The sequence below is a fragment of the Haliaeetus leucocephalus genome, unplaced genomic scaffold, assembly GCF_000737465.1.
Source record: "Haliaeetus leucocephalus isolate CR32 unplaced genomic scaffold, Haliaeetus_leucocephalus-4.0 Scaffold262, whole genome shotgun sequence".
Classification (NCBI taxonomy): domain Eukaryota; kingdom Metazoa; phylum Chordata; class Aves; order Accipitriformes; family Accipitridae; genus Haliaeetus; species Haliaeetus leucocephalus.
The window spans coordinates 8,756,980-8,773,150 of NW_010972698.1; the positions used below are offsets into that span (position 1 = coordinate 8,756,980).

General features: G+C 40.0%; 1 protein-coding gene across 1 annotated transcript in view; it reads left to right on the top strand.

Annotated features, from left to right (window-relative positions):
• Window positions 1-16,171, top strand: part of ALG13 (ALG13, UDP-N-acetylglucosaminyltransferase subunit) — a 30,124-nt gene that overhangs the window by 7,327 nt on the left and 6,626 nt on the right. The window contains exons 9-24 of the mRNA XM_010569149.1: window positions 201-273; window positions 2,091-2,172; window positions 2,531-2,711; window positions 3,583-3,658; window positions 4,386-4,494; window positions 5,692-5,756; window positions 6,673-6,773; window positions 7,549-7,676; window positions 8,391-8,628; window positions 8,794-8,907; window positions 9,118-9,274; window positions 11,311-11,443; window positions 12,477-12,512; window positions 12,645-12,700; window positions 13,744-13,915; window positions 15,211-15,333. Coding sequence (XP_010567451.1) covers window positions 201-273; window positions 2,091-2,172; window positions 2,531-2,711; window positions 3,583-3,658; window positions 4,386-4,494; window positions 5,692-5,756; window positions 6,673-6,773; window positions 7,549-7,676; window positions 8,391-8,628; window positions 8,794-8,907; window positions 9,118-9,274; window positions 11,311-11,443; window positions 12,477-12,512; window positions 12,645-12,700; window positions 13,744-13,915; window positions 15,211-15,333 — 1,844 coding nt within the window. The remainder of the gene's footprint in view (window positions 1-200; window positions 274-2,090; window positions 2,173-2,530; window positions 2,712-3,582; window positions 3,659-4,385; window positions 4,495-5,691; window positions 5,757-6,672; window positions 6,774-7,548; window positions 7,677-8,390; window positions 8,629-8,793; window positions 8,908-9,117; window positions 9,275-11,310; window positions 11,444-12,476; window positions 12,513-12,644; window positions 12,701-13,743; window positions 13,916-15,210; window positions 15,334-16,171) is intronic.

A 16,171-nucleotide genomic window follows, 5' to 3' on the forward strand; every position in this document is an offset into this window, starting at 1 on the left:
CCCCCCGCCCCCGAGATGGGTGGTGTTTGCTTATCTAGCTATTGCTGTATGGTAGCATTCATTTATCAGGAAAAGTATTCTACTTGATTTTTCTATAAACCAGCAGCGGATTCTCTAAACAGCTCCCTGCAAACTTCTTCATAACATTGTTCTACTAAAAGTATGATCTTTCAAGTCTTGTTTTTCCTCTGCTTACCTAGGCGAGACTTCATTCTGTACCGGTACCCTGGAAAAACACCCACTTATGCTACAGACAATGGATTTGAAGACAAGGTGAGGAGAAGTGAGGCAATTTCCTACCTCTACCCCTGAATCCTAGTTACCTCCAGTCCTGCTTAGTTGTAAAAACTTGCCACTGGAATTGAGCTCTTCTAACTCCGGTGCTCTTGTGTACCTGAACAAAACCCTAAAGCTGACTTCAGGTCATGGAAAAAGCATAGTATTTGCACAATGGTTAACTCAGTTACAGTAGCTTTGCTTCCCATCGGAGGGATGGATTGTGTGCTGTTCCCCTGCCAATCTTTTTTGTTACTCCAGCTCGTTATTGGAAAGAAGTTTAATTTTGGCAGGAAGAGGTAACATCACAATTCCAGAATGTTCTTTCATGTTTCTGAAATCTCTTTGGCTAACAACACTTCCCAGTGGGAATTTGACTGATCTGGCAGGGTAGAATGAAATATCTGGGTTGAGTTGAAGAGCAGAACAAGATATGTTTATCATACTGGTGGAGAGGAGGTGTTGTCCCCCAACCCCCAGGGCTTCTCTTCCTGAAGTTGGATGAGATGTGCAGTTTTTCCTCCTGAAAAGGGAAAGTTAATGTGAACAGTTTAATCTAACAAACTGATTCATTTCTATGACATACAAATAGAGCCCAGTTATGGGAACTAATCAAACAGCTTATCTACACAAGAATTACTGCTGAGGGCAAAAAGAAGCAACATAAAGGAGAAATACTCTGTATTACATCTGACCCCTCTTGGTTTTTGTGCATTCATGTAGATGTGCCTGCACAATTACGTGGCTAGCTCAGGCATAATGCCAGTGAAGTTGCTGCGGTATGGATTTCAGTATGGGCTATGGTATTTGCCAAAGTGGCTAGTTAGCTCTGAAATCTGTGTTGCTGCAGCTGTTCTTCTCTGTTTGTTAGTATTACTGTCTTTGTTTACATGCTCTTCTTTCTTTTTTATGTAGTTAGTTTCCTGTGTAGCTTAATCTAATTCCAAAATGAGCTATAACTTTAAAAATCAAGTAGTATGGTCTAAATGTGTGTTTGTCCTCAAAGGCTTTACCACCAGAGGTCTCATTAAGTGTTGGCAGCTGTCTGTCATTAGACTGCATGTACAGGCAGCAGTTCTTTCTGGTGTTGCTCATTCTCACCATGAGATGAGAGCTTGTGTTGGCAGAAGACATAGTGCACACTGAATTAAGAGCCCTGGCATCCCAGCTCCTGCTGGTTCACTGGGAAGCATCCTTGCTGGCAATGTGCTGACAGCTGCCTAAGGGCTTCTGCCAGCTGCAGTTGGCTGTGGTCACATGCCAAGATGGGGTTTGATGCTATATGTTTATTACTTGGTGTATCAATGCATATGTTGCAGAAAGCATGCATCTTTTCAAAAGGCAGCATAATATTGCTTATTAAAAGCAAGGCTTTGTTGAGCGTAAAAGTAGTAGATGCTATTCTAGTCCCTCAGGTAGGGAAGGGTGAAATGTGCCTTTGATACTTGGACAGAGTATCTCAGGGGTACGGCATTTGATGGCCTGTATTTATTTTGCCTCTTGAGCAATTGGTGGTTTTGGAGGCAAGCTGGAAACAAACTCTTTATTTCATGTTTAATACAGCATGATGTAAAAATTGATACTTTTTCTTTGTATAATAGACAAACTTATTTAGAGACTTTAACTAGGGTTCAGTTTTAAGCTGATTCTACAGCTTTTTCATACTTATATCAAGAATATTTACTGTTTTCTTGATAAGTTGGTGTCGACTGTGGAATGAAAGAATAATGTAGTCTTGAGCTAGGATATCAAATAGAAAGAGTGAGGTTTTACATAATTCCAGCCTTAAAGCTTTTTTTTTCTTTCCCCCCCAGATTTTACTGTGTTGTTCCGGCAATGACCATTATGACTCTGTGTATACAAAACAATTCCAGGAAAATGCTGCTATTTGCCAGGGTAAACTTGAAATCATTTTTCTATGGAAGAGAATTACATGTTTTCATATGTTTATAGGCAGTGTTTGTTATGGTTTCAGAGGTGGGGAGGAGAAAGATGGAAGCTCATTTATTGTATATTAATATATACATATGCTCATTATTCCATCTGTTAAGTGGGGTATTGGACCAAATGACTTCCAGAGGTCCCTTCTTCCCACCTGAATTATTTTATGATCCTCTTCTTAATTGAATTTAATATAACTAGTGCCTTGTAACAGTAGATAATACTGAAGATCTGCTTACCTTGAAAATTGCAGCAGTTCTTATGGGTCTGGTATTATCTTAATTTGGTTCAAGCTTTGTGTTGATTTGTTCAGCTGTATTGTACGAGATCCTGTACAAAGATGTGTTTGGCATGGATGAGGAAGAATTACGGTCTGCAGTTGAGGTGTTTCGAAGTGGATCCAAGAAGAACAGAAACAGTGGCTCTGTAGGAAGTGAGGATGCAAACTTTGATTGTCTTCATGAAAAAGTATCCAGAAATCCATCAGAAAAGAGGTAGTTTTTTGGGAAGGGAATGTGGTAAAAGGGAAGCAAAAAGATTTAAAACCTTGTGAAGGGCAACTTTTCCAAGTTTCTTTGAATGTTCATGGGGTATTAACTCTTTTTCCTATCTCATGACACAAACACAAAGCTGAAGTATATTGTAGAAGAGAGTGTGCTTTCCTTGAAGATGGGAAGTGTCATCATATAGTTCAACATCCTCTGCTGCTGGCTATGTTATAGTTGCCTGTTACTCTGTAAAATGACAGCTTATTTGTAAATAAAAATGTTCCTTACATCATCAGAATATTTTTTTTTAGTGAGAAACTGTTATTGCTTTTCTAAGCCTCTATATCTCTGCAGAGGCAATAGTGGACTGAGAAAATGAGCTCTGCTTTGTTTGTCCTTTTTTAATGAAATCATATCCCAGATAGATAATTAAATAGTGGCATTATTCAAGTCTGTTGGATCACTGGGGATGAGGGGAACAGACAGAATGTACCTATAGAAAGTCTCATATCCTGTGTTGTTCAGATTACTAGAAAGGCTTGAGGGATGCCTCTGACCATTACTGAATGCTTGCAGATGACATTGGTTTGATAGGACTTAGAACAGGGTGTCTTGTACTTGACAGTGCAAGAGTTTAATCAGCCAGTGGGATCATCTTCATTTCCTAATGCAAGCAGTAGCCCTTGTTAGGGGTGGGTGTTGGAACAAGTAAAGGTCATGTTCTTGAAACTAGGAAGAGGGTTGTCGTGTTTAAGGCAAAACCTACCACTTGATGGCACCGTGGTGCTTTTTCAGATTGTATGAGCAGTTGCTTAATTTTAATCCTGGCTAGAAATTATGTATTGCATCTTCTGTAATCTTATTTTCAATTACTTAGAGTGGACGACTGGGAAGGCAATGGTACTGATAATCCACAGGAAGATAAGTTCAAACAAGGCATTGAAGAAGAAAAGGTTTGTCAGTTAGGGAAGAATTCCTTATGGTGGTGGTTTGGGGTTTTTTTGTTTTGTTTTGTTGTTGTTGTATGATGTTACCCTTGTTGGGGCTAAACCCTCTTTTCCACTTTTTAAAAATGACTTTTTGGAAAGTGGGTGGCTTATTTCTTCCATCTGCTTGTCTTTTGGTTTTGCCCTTGAGTTTCTATTAATTGCATAAACCTTTTTTCCTTTCGGAGATTCTCTTGTTTGTCTCTAGCTAATATTCCCCCCCTCCAAAGATGGAGTTTAGCAGATGTTTCCTGGTCTGCTGTTTGTTTTTCCCAGAAATGGTTTAAATCGGTTCACTTTTGTTTTGAACACAGTATAAATCACTTTGGAACAGTTTTAGAAACTCTATAGAAACCTGTTTTCAGATATAATAACTTAAATTCCCGCCAACTTTTGAAGCCATGGCTTCATTGGTCTAGTTAGCTTCCTTTGATTCTTTTTGAGTAAAGAACATGCCAAATGTTACTCTTGAGCCTGTTTCTAACCTTTCCAAAGTCTGTTTACTCAGCTTCTGAATGCCTAAATGTGTCTTCATGTTCTTGAGCTTTAGTTTTTAGGCAAATATAGTGGAAGTGAAAATTTTGGAAAACAGTGTGTGTACATCTTAAAATCATTCACAGGTGCTGGCAGGATAGAGACTATGCTGAACACATTAAATGCACTTGTTAATGTTCCGTTTCAACTCTGGTTTTAGCTGCCAGAAAATCCAACAAAGATGCCTGTTCCTTATAAAGTACTAAAGGCGCTGGACCCTGAGATCTATCGGAATGTGGAGTTTGACGTTTGGCTGGACAGCAGAAAAGGTATCTTCAAAAAGGGAAGAAAACCACAACTTCTGTACAGGCTCAGTGTTACATTTACAAATCTGAGGCCTATGTCACTTGTTTCTTCACAGCTGAAATGTGAAGGATACTGGTTAACCCAGCAGATACTTGTAGGTATTACACCTTCTTGCTAGTAGCTGGTTTCTTGGCTTCATTTCAGTACAAAATAAACTGCTTCTGACACTGTATAATGGTGATAAGATTGCTAAAAATCTGACCTCTGCTACTTACTGATTATAGTATAGGAAATAGGAGGAGTCGGATCAGAGTACAGAACTCTGCTACCATTCTGTTGTATTGGAAATCATACTGAAATTCGAGAGTTTTTTGTTGCAGCATGTGTGCAAGGACTTTTGCTTTTTAAAGCACGATTTTGGCTTCAGAATTGTATAATAATGAAGATCTCAAATTTAGCACTGAGATCTGTCAAATGAGATGAGTTTTCTCTTGCTTCCCAGCTCTTCTGGGCTTGAACATTTTGGAGAGATTTCATGGTCTTCATGGCTTGGGATAGGTTGCTGCTTTTTGGCATACACTATGGCTGATCTGTAAAGCAAGAAGTTACCAAGAAAGATAAGTTTTGAAGGGGTGTTTGATGTCTGACCTGAAGTGCTTTGCATACTGAAGGACTGCATAAGTAGTAATGAGGGGTCATTAAAATTCTTGGAACAGAGTATAGTAACTAATTATCTATGTAGAGTACTGATGTGCAGAGAATCCAGCCAAGGAATGGAGAAAAACATACTGAAATCTTGCAGCAAGGAGACTTTAGGCAATGTTAGTTTTTCCTGGATGACATCTCATTTTTGCTAAGTTCTACCAGTACTCTGGCAAGACAAGACATGTCCAATACTTTCAATACCAGAATTGGCATTAAATACAGGATTAACTCAGTACCATCAAAAAACACATTGTAGTATTGAAGTAGTAGTGCTATTTACTGCACTATCTGCATATTATTCATCTCCTGTGGCTTAGGCTAGTTATGGTCTGTTATAAGAACATCTACAGTTACTTCACCATTACTGTGGGGACAGTTCAGATACGCGTAGGAAATATCTTAACTCATTTGGCCTGTAATACGTAGTTGGATGCTGTCATGAAGTAGTTATAGGATACGTGAAAAAAGAACAGTGGTTTAAAGGCTTTTTCATTTTTATTTATTTATTTTTTTAGAGCTTCAAAAAACTGACTACATGGTGTTTGCTGGGAGACAGTACTATTTAGGAGACAAGTGTCAGGTTAGTACTCAAAGGAGATTCAGTTATGATAAACTATTACAGCTGCATTAAATGGAGTATGGTAAGCCATAAAATCATGTGACTTCATAGAATTTTCCAAGGCTTTTCTCGTTCTTTTCCTTGTGGCTATTAATCTGACTTTCTTTTTTAGTTTAATTTCTTTTTAAAAATCTTCCTTTAAACGTTGGGTAGTATGAAGGAAAAGCTGCTTGGAAATTCATTGCAAAGCAGTGATATATGTTCTGTGAGTGTGGAAGTTCTAGACTGAGAGCTCAAAATGCACAGGGTGTGCATTTGAGGTAGTTGTCTATTAGATTTTCACTGGGGGTCAGCAACAAGTCTGGACAGTCTTCTGCTTCTCAACAGTAATGTAGCAAATATATTCATAAAACAGAAAAGGAAGAGCTGAAAAGGGAGGAGAAGCATGATCTGGCCAGGAGATGCTGAAAGGAAGGTCAGCTTTCTTTGTATTCCAATGTCGTAGGTAGTGACGGCTTATTTTTTATCACTGTTTGAGGTAGTGCTGATGATTCGCCCAGTGACTTGTTTCTAGCTGAGCAGAGCTTTCCATTCCAATTTCTTGTTTTATCCTCCATCCTCCTTAAGTTCTTAAATAATGGTCTTCCTTGGTACTTACCTGCTTGGAACAGTGTATAAAAATAAGTTAGAAAGCAGGTACCTTCTTACCTCTCAGTCACTCACAAGACATTATTATTATTATTATTATTATTATTATTTTCCTTCCTCCTCGAAATTAGTACAGTGCTCTTTATTTTTAAGAAGTATTTGAGACTCTCGGTTAACTCAGTAACAGGATCAGCTAGGAGCGGCCTTTGCTAGTAGTGCTTTGTAGACAGTATTCTGAATCCCCTGATACAGTTTGGGTTTTTTAGATTTTCCCTTGTTCTCTCTCCAGGTACGTCTGGAGCCTGGAGGTAAGTATTACAACGCTCATATCCAGGAAGTTGGACAGGATGGCAACACGTTGACCGTATTTGTTGAGGAGCTGGCAGAAAAGTAAGCAGTCTGGTGACAACTTGATGTTTGAACTCTTTCTGGTTGAGTCTGTATATTCACAGAGGCTTAAAATAGGATTGTTGAGATACTTTGAAAAGAAAAGAGAACCTAGGCTTTTAAATATAAAGAGAGGCTTTGCTTCCTTGATGGCTGTCACCCTTCAAATAGAATGTTGCAGGAAGTTTTTTCTCTTTGATTTCTAATGACCAAAATCATTATTGTAATGCTTTCTCTGAAATCTTTCTGCTCTTTCTTTTCTGGAACGTGAAAGTGGTCTTTGCAGTTTGCGCTTAATACATGGATAGCAAATTACGCTCTGCTGTTGGTTTCTCTGGAGTTTTTATGTTGTACCCAAACAACTAAATAATTGGCACTTCTGGTGAGTCTAATGACTTTCTCCACCTTGCTGTTCAAAGCATACACCCTTCTCTAAACCTAGAATTCAGCTTGATGACATATTGTAAAAATGCTGTGTTGTCAAATGCTTTCAGGTATACCTCTGAAGACAAACAAATGCAGGGAAGAAAGACTTCACCCAGGAAGTCAATAGTGTTGCGACTAAATCCTAGCTTGCTTTTTTAATAAACAAGTAGCAGTAATGTGTGCTTGGTGTCAGAGAAACAGATTTTTTTAATTTCCACAAGGTCCTTACACTCTTTAAGTTTGGCTTTTTTTCTACTTTTCGTCTGTCTTGGTGTTGCTTCAGCTTATGTTGTTGTGCAGTTATGCACAGTGTATCTTTGTGGCACTGCTAACATCAGTGTTCTCTGTGTAGGCATACAGTTCCTTTGGCAAACTTAAAACCAGTGACACAAGTGGCACCTGTCCTTGCTTGGAATATGGTTCCCAGCCGAAAAGGAGGAACCTATCAGAAAATAACAGGGGGATACTTCTCAGGAATAGGTTTGTACAAGGTTTCCACAAGCATTCCTTCCCGTGGGGCCACGGGACAACAGGGGAGACACTCATGACAGTTTTAACAGTAGCAGTCTTTGGATATTGGAAGTGACTTAATTCAGCCTGTGGTAAAAAAACCTGGTCACTGCAGGGGTTTAATGTAAAGTGATCCTTCAGACATAGGGATGAATTTGCCTTTGCAAAAGAGCAAATCCATTGAAAATACATAGCAAAGTTAGTATTGCTCAAAATTACCAAGAAGACATTGGGCATTTGAGAACCATGTATAAAGATTGGGTCTGTGAACCAAAAAGTTTGTCTGATTTGGCCTTAGCAGAGATGCATGGATGAACTAGGACTTGCCCAGGCAATTAAATATGGATTGTATTTGTTTAATTTGGAGAAGTTTTTTTAATAAATAAATGCAGCCTTCATAAAGAGATTTTAACACTGAGAGTGCTGGTTTGATTAGCTGAAGTTGGGAAGGTATTCACATGTGAGATGTTTGTATTCTGCTCATAATTTAGAATGCCTGCTTGAGCTTTCAAAATAAGGGTATGAAGTTTGTGTACTTAAAATGCACTTTTTCTGGGCTAGGCCATTGGCTCTTTCTCTTCCGTCCAAATACTGATTCTTCTCAAATGATAACGAGAACATAGTTCTGGAGTCAGCCATTGAAGGTGTAAATCGTATCTTTTCTGTCCTCAATTGAAACTGCAGAAATGGATATGAAAACACGGAAGAGAATCCTTAAGAAAGTTCGTGGAAAGGAAGTCTTTATGACTGTGGCTTATAGCAGGGGTCAGCCAGTTCTTCCACCCCGGCTACAGCACAGTGGTCCTTCGGGGCGCTCTCCTCCAGTTCACTGCTCACAGGGTGGTGGAAACATGGCACCTTATGAACCCTATCATCCTCAGAATCCTCCTCAGAGACATAACCGTGGATTTGGGATGCCAAGGTATGAAGCCTTGAAAAACCTGTATGACATCACCGCTTGTTTTCTGTTCATTCTTGCTGCAGACTAGTTAGGAGAGAGTTTGTGCTATTTAATAGGTAAAACTACAAATGAGTTCCACCTGAGAGGCACTTCCTGGTAATTGCACCTTTTACCCTTTAAACTTAGGGGATCTGCCCGATTTATAAACAGGCACAACATGGTTGGCCCTCAAATAGCATTCTGCCCCAGTCCAGGAAAGAGATGCTATCAGAGCTATGACAGTTTCTCCTGCAGGTCCTGGTAAGTGAATATAAACCTCTTTACAAAACATTGCTCTAAAAGAGTTGGGGTGGGTGGTGGTGTGTGGAGGGCTGAGTTGGCTGTTAATGGCACAATATGAAACTGGGTTTATTGTGTCTCTCCAAAAAGAACAGAGTTAAAACTGAGCAATGAAACCAAGGTGAAGCTCCAGATAGTGGTGATTCTTAACCTCTTTTCTTGTTTTTAAAGCTCATACAGCCGTAGCCGCCGTCAGATGCAGTGTGTGAATAAGGAATGTCAGTATGGGTTTGTACCAGGGAATGGAGAGGAGCCTCAAGGATCAGAAGAAACTATAACTTTCTATGAAATTGAAGGAGAGCATGACACTGCTTTTCCTACTTTACCAGTAAGTTATGAACAATGAATATGTTAAAACCTCTTAAGGAGGGGGGGAAGCTGTACAAATGTGCAGCATTACTTTACCTAAATATACAGCAGCTTTTTTTTCTTTTTTTTTTTTTTTTGCTTGGAATAAGCTTTAGCAGTGAATGTGTTTTTGAGAAGGGAAGGCTGAAATCAGTCTAGATCCTGTAAAACCTGCTTAAAACCTAAAGTTTTCTAAATGTTCCCTTTCTTTCCTCCCTTCACCGACAGCACTTGTTTTCTCTTTAGTATATTTTCATAAAAGTAGGGTCATGTTTCTCCTTTCTATAGCTGTTTGAAAACAAAACAAAAAATCCCTTCCTACTGTGGATGTCTGTCTAGCTCTAAATATTGTGGGAGAAAGTTTTTCACTTGTTTGCCACACTGTAATTTATCATTCATGTAACTAGATTCAGAAACTGCATAGTGATAGCCTGGATTGTTCCTATGAATTTATAGTTGTGATGTTTTGGGCTAGCTTGTTGTTCCTGAAACAATTTCTTCTGCTACAGAAACAGGAGTAAATTCCAAATCCAGACTTCTTTAAACAGTGTTTCTGTCAGGTTGTAGATGAAGTGGCACAGTGTATTCTTAAACTTTAAAATAAACCTTTTATTTATTTGTAGTTCAAGTCTAGTACAAAGCTGGATATGCGACAAAAAAATCAATTAATATTTAGGTATCTGAATAGGAAAGCTGATCTTTTTTTTAAAAAAAAACGGGTAGATTTGAATTTCTTTTTACTGTGTTGAAGTAGTGAACTTAACAAGTGTTAGGCTTGTATTTAAATGAGAGCGAGGGAACCTGCTCAGGGCTGTTTCAGCAGCAGCCATTTTTAAATTCATCCTCATGTGCTAGATCTGTAATCTTTGCTCCAGTTTTCCTCCAAGAGTGTCAAGGAATAAGGACAGATTATCCTACAATTTTTGTTTTTCTGACATGAAATCAATATAGCTTACTAGCTTTTCCTCCCTGTTGCTAGACTATATACCTGCAGCTCCTAATGAATAGTTTTTCATGTTCTTTCAGTGACTTTGTTATTGTCAATGCCAAAGCCTTTTCTCTGTCTCTTCCTTGTCTTGTTTAGTAAAGGAATATAACATTTCGTGGGGAAAGATGCATCTCGCAGAAAACTCTGCCATCCTACTAGAGGCCTGGTGGGAGAATCTTCTGACTTACCACCTCTGCTTCAACCTTGGAAATCTTACAAGCCTCTCTGAGCACTTTATCGATCTCATAGTCACCATGTCTTCTGAGGAGAATTTTGAGTGTCACCTTAGCCATCACAAAAGAGTGAATCAACTTCTTTTACTTGAGCATCTCAATCCTATATTCCTGCTTCAGAGAACTCTGTATTTTAAATTGTGGTGCAGCTAAGGACTGACTTCAAAGCAAAGACAAAGGGCATGTGAAGTGTTAAAGGAGTCCTGTGGGAAACCTTGATGGCTGCTGCTCTCTGAAAGAGTCAGGCTTGCATGTGTGGGTCAGGTTAGTGCAGACAGTGGTGTCTATGCCAGCAGCCACCCATGGGTTTCACTAGTTGTGACCTAAAGATAATCCTTTTCCATGATAATTAGAGTATTTGGATGAACTGATCTTGATCTGTTGGTGTGGTGGGAATGCTCCAGGATGAGGAATGCAGGAGTATATGTTGGGGGTAGCAGTCTTGGCTGTTGTCTGGGTTCTGCTCCCTCCTTTTCAGCTGGCTTTGAGCTGGAGATAAAGCTGGCTAAGTTCTGGGAGGAGCAACTTGACTGTATGGCATAGGACAGTGGTAGGTCTTCAAAAATGAATTACCTTAACTATGCTAGGCGGAACAAAAGGTAAAGGAAAGAAATGTGTCAGCAACTGTTGTGCTGCGATCAAGGTGCATAGGAACAGACACACAAATGGTAATTGTAGTAAGTTTTGGTTGCAGCAAGCTTGGTCTGCTAGCCTACTTCTACTCTGTGTGTGTGTGTAGAGCATGGAAAGGCTTTAAACTATTTCTAATTGCACACTTCTGACTTTGCTTTTTAGAGCCAGAGTAGCCCTGTTCCCATTGTCCATGGTCCAGCAGGATTTTGGGTAGCAAGGAGAGGCCCAAACTCTGTTCCGCCTAACAAGCAGAGCCTGAATTCCTCTGAGGAGGAAGAAGAAACAAGTGAAAATGGTGAGTTCTTAAAGGATTAGTGGGTAAAGAGACAGGTTTAGAAGACTTTCAGTGTGCTTTTGATTGTCAAAGCAGGTTCCTTGTATGTCCTAAATGTCTGTTTTGTTGTGAGCTTTGAACATGCCTGTGAGCACATTATTTTTCTTCGCTGTCTGATAGAAATGTGTCCCTTCAGTTTACGCTTGCTACGCCATCACCCTTGTGATTGTGTAGGTCTGTAGCAAGCTGTCCTGGTTTCAGCTGGGATAGAGTTAACTGTCTTCCTAGTAGCTGGTACAGTGCTATGTTTTGAGTTCAGTATGCGAAGAATGTTGATAACACTGATGTTTTCAGTTCTTGCTCAGTAGTGTTTAGACTAAAGTCAAGGATTTTTCAGCTTCTCATGCCCAGCCAGCGAGAAGACTGGAGGGGCACAAGAAGTTGGCACAGGACACAGCCAGGGCCCCTGACCCAAACTGGCCAGCAGTGTATTCCATACCATGCGACATCCTATCTAGTATAGGGACTGGGAAGTGTGGGGGGGGGGATCGGTGCTCGGGGACTAGCTGGGTGTTGATCGGCGGGTGGTGAGCAATTGTCCTGCGCATCATTTGTACATTCCAATCCTTTTATTACTACTGTTGTAATTTTATTAGTGTTATCATTATTAGTTTCTTCTTTTCTGTTCTATTAAACCGTTCTTATCTCAACCCACGAGTTTTACTTTTTTTCCTGATTTTCTCCCCCATCCCACTGGATGGGGGGGGAGTGAGTGAGTGGCTGCGTGGTGCTTAGTTGCTGGCTGGGGTTAAACCACGACATGAGCCAAGTTGCTGATTAAAAATGCATGGTGTAAATTTGGTAATGGCAACCTTGACGCTTGGTGGAATAATGAAATGAACATATTTTGAGTGTTTCTCTACCTTTTCTGCACAAAACAAGATGATACTGAAAGCAGCTTATTAATGGATGCACTGAAATGTAATTGTGGTAACTTCAGCTTTAAGCTTTCCTCCCTGCCCCAAATCAAAGCTTCCTGTTCTCTCCCTTGTAGGGAAATTTCATGAAGAATATATCTATGCACCTCCAGGTAAGTAAAACTTTAGTCTTTAGTGATAGAACACTTGGTGAATGTAATGCTGTCATTATGACGTTTTTGTAAGTTTCTGAAGGATGAGATGTAATGCTACTCTTTTCAAATAATTTTGCCTATGTCCTCCAGATCCTGACTGTGAAACTGCAACAGTATTTAGTTCAGCAGAACCTACAGCAAACTTGGTAAGCTTCAGTCACTGTCTGTTCAGATTAGGAATCCTTGAAGTGTGTGGCATTCTTCATAGAAACTGTCCTTGGATGCAGGCTTAACACAGTAGGTCAGAGACTTCTTTTGGAAGAAAGGGATGATGGTTTCATTTATATATTCACCCCCCTTTTCCTCCTTAAATGGTGAGGTTTTTGTCTGAGTCTGCAAGTACAGTATGAATTGTACTAGATACATAAATGATTTTCCACCTTCCCTTCTGCAAAGAGAAAGCATGTACTTGAGTGCTGTTTACTTTTCTTCTTTTTCTGCTCCAGACAGCGCTTGCTTTTATCATGCTACCCTTCAAGTCCTATTCCAGTTAGTGTCATTCCTCCACTGTGGGACTGGAGAGATCTTGCCTCTGATTTTTTTTTTTTTTTTTAAACCTGAAACTAAATCTGTAGTCACCTACTGGCCTACAGTAGAGCTGAAAGCCAGCCCTGTTGCATGTCAGAATAAAACTGCTTTTACTTGAGTTACAAAAGGTCCTCTGTGTGTGTATAATCAGTAAATAAATTTAAAAAATTTAGGGGTGTGGTGTGTGTATGCCTTGTGACTTCTTTGCTTCTTAAATGGACCATGCTTTGCTTTGGAATCCATTTAGGAAGAAGGGCCGGTCTCTGTGTCACCTCGAGATGGAGTGGCTTCCTACAGCTGTCCCCAGAAGGTAGTATCTAGTATTTTATTGTGGTAGCCCTTTGGAGAGGTGACCATTCCGCTTGGTTAGTGCCGGTTTGTGGGGTCCCTCTACCTGCCTCTTATACCATCTTATAGCAAAGAATACAATTCCCTATAAATAAGCAAAACAGGAGGGTAGGAAGGTGCCTTGCAGGTGTCTGCAACTCTAAACTGGTATTTTCAAGCCAATTTTTAGGTAACTGGGATAGTTACCTTTACAGCTAGGACTTCCAAAATGCATTTATGTGAAGTGAGAATTTTTGAACTGTGTGATATTTCCGTAGTCTTTGTGAAAGCCAGTTGTAGAGGCAGCCTGCTGAATACTCTGACTCTTTTCTAGGTGATGGTGAACTCTACGGCTATCTCAACCTCAGCAGGTGTTTATGCTGCTCCAGCTACAGGCTTCTCCTCAAACCCTGCTGCCTCCAGTCCAGCCAGTGTCACAACAGCAGTTCCCCCACAAACAGCAGTTCAGCCAGTCATAGTATCTCCCCTTTCTATAGGGAGGCCAGGTAGAGTGTACATACTATGGCTGTCAACTTGGATGTCTTACATTTTCAGTTACATCTTTTTCTCCACCGCCCCCCCGCCTTTCCTCCCCCACCTATCCAAGACAAATGTTAAAAGGCTTTGAAAAAAAAAAAAAAAATCACTTGCTTTGTCTGAAAATGACTTAGTAGTTCTAACTTCACTGCTGACTTCTTGCTTTTATGTTTTGGAGGCGACAGTTGCCCCTGAATTTGCATGGGAATTAGAGGTCTCTGCTTTGGGTTCCCCCCTTGCCACCTTTAGCCATCAATGCCAGCTGTTTTGCTAGGAAGTTCTTTTTCAGAAGGCAAAAGTTCATGGCAGCTCCCTTTCCCCCGTTTCCTACAGTTAACTTTCCTCTTGAGTTGAGATATTGGTCCTGAGGCTTTACTATCCTTTCCAAAAGCGTCACTGCCTGGAATAGTTCAGGATCCACACAAATGTCCAATTCAATTTTGTGCCCCTTAGTTAGCACCTGTGCTTAGTTACTTCTATGCAAGGAGATCAAATTTGTGGTTTGTCACATGGTGCACTTGTCACCTGAAATGCTGTATCTATGTCGTTCTTGTGAAATGTCTGTTAAGAAAAAATGATTTTTCCCTTCTTAGAAAAAGGACTTTTTATGTCTTCTGTAACTCTTCATTTAGCATCCAAAAAACCCTCCACCTTCACTTCTGCCTAACTCCGTCTCCCTTTTTCTTTTCCGTTTTTCTCCTTGGCTTGTTTCTTTCTGCTTTGCATGAGAGTTTAGTCAGCACAGTTTCTAAGCTGTCTGCTTGCTGATGCCATTACAAATAACCTACTGGTGTGTTAGAGGTGTGGACCACTTATGAATATTTAACAGTAGTCTGTCCAAAATATTTGTGGCCTGACATGTCTTGAACCTTCCCGTGTTTTTGTGGGCTTATTGTCATGCTTCTGATGACTTAAAGTGATTAGTCTGTTCCCTGTTGTTCCAAGACAGACAGTTACGTAAGGAAAGTCTGGCCTGCCTTCTAGTATGGAGAAATGATTGAAAAAGACATTTATTCTTAACTGGAATATAAAGCTTGCAGATAGCCATACCGTTAAGGCTTGTGAGACTGAAAACTTCCCATCTAGTTTTAAAATTTCTTCTGGACTTCTTTTGAAGTGATTACTAAAGAGAAATGTGTTAAAGCTTGCATTTAGGGGCACTGAGATGACAAAGGAGTACATGGTTAATTCTGTGACTTAGCATCTTGCTCATTTGACATGCCATTGCAAATTTGACTTGACTTTTGTTTCCTTCTAATTGTAGCAGTTTCTTCGATGCCATTCCCAGTTTATTCAGCTCCTCTTCCTCCAGTCAGTGAGATGGGAGAGGCTGGTGCCATTCTTCCACCTTACTCTTGTGATCCCAGTGGCAGTGATCTACCTCGAGGTAATGATGGTATTTTATGCTTTTACTACTGCTGCTCTTCAGCACACTTCTGACTTGTGTTCTCCATGGAAACTTAACAGAATACCTCTAGTGAGAAGAAATGGCTCTTTGCAGCTCGCAGGGAGTGCGAAATAATATGGATGCTTATGCTAAAAATGTTTTAATTCCCAGTTCTGAATAGCAAGTTCATATTGGACTCAAATATGTGATGGCTGCAGCTTTAGACAACAACTGTGTATTTATACAGTCGTGCTGTTGCACAGTTCAGTGGGATATTGTGGTGTTTTCCTGTAGGGCTCCAAGATCTCATTTTGTGGCATCAAAAAGCAGGGATACAGTGTATTGTTCCTTGGGTGCCTAGCCTTTTTTGTATACGGGCATCAATTATGACAGTGTTTGTGGTATGTTTCAGCTATTAAGCAACAAGTGTGCAAAGACCAACATAGTACCAACCAGCAAAGCAGCTCAGAAACAGCTTTCAGCTTTGTCAGCTGAATGTGGACTTCATTTTGAAAGTGGTAATTGTCGGTCAACTTGCTCTTAAAACTTAAGAATATCAGCATACCATGCAAGGTTGCATCAGACAGCCAAGCTTGGTAGGCAGTGCAACAGGCATATACATATTTGATTTTTTTTTTGTTATTAATTTATTCCCTTATTCTGCCATGTTTATGGCTGACAAGGCATAAACAGACCCTGTTATTCACAGAGCTGGTTTGTTTTTTTTTAATAACCCAAAGATCAAGCTGTCTGCTGTCCTTATTGCAAGTTAAGTGCCTCTCAGCTACAGGAATAACAGTACTGCTTGCTATTATGCTATGTGACTTGTTTTTCTCTA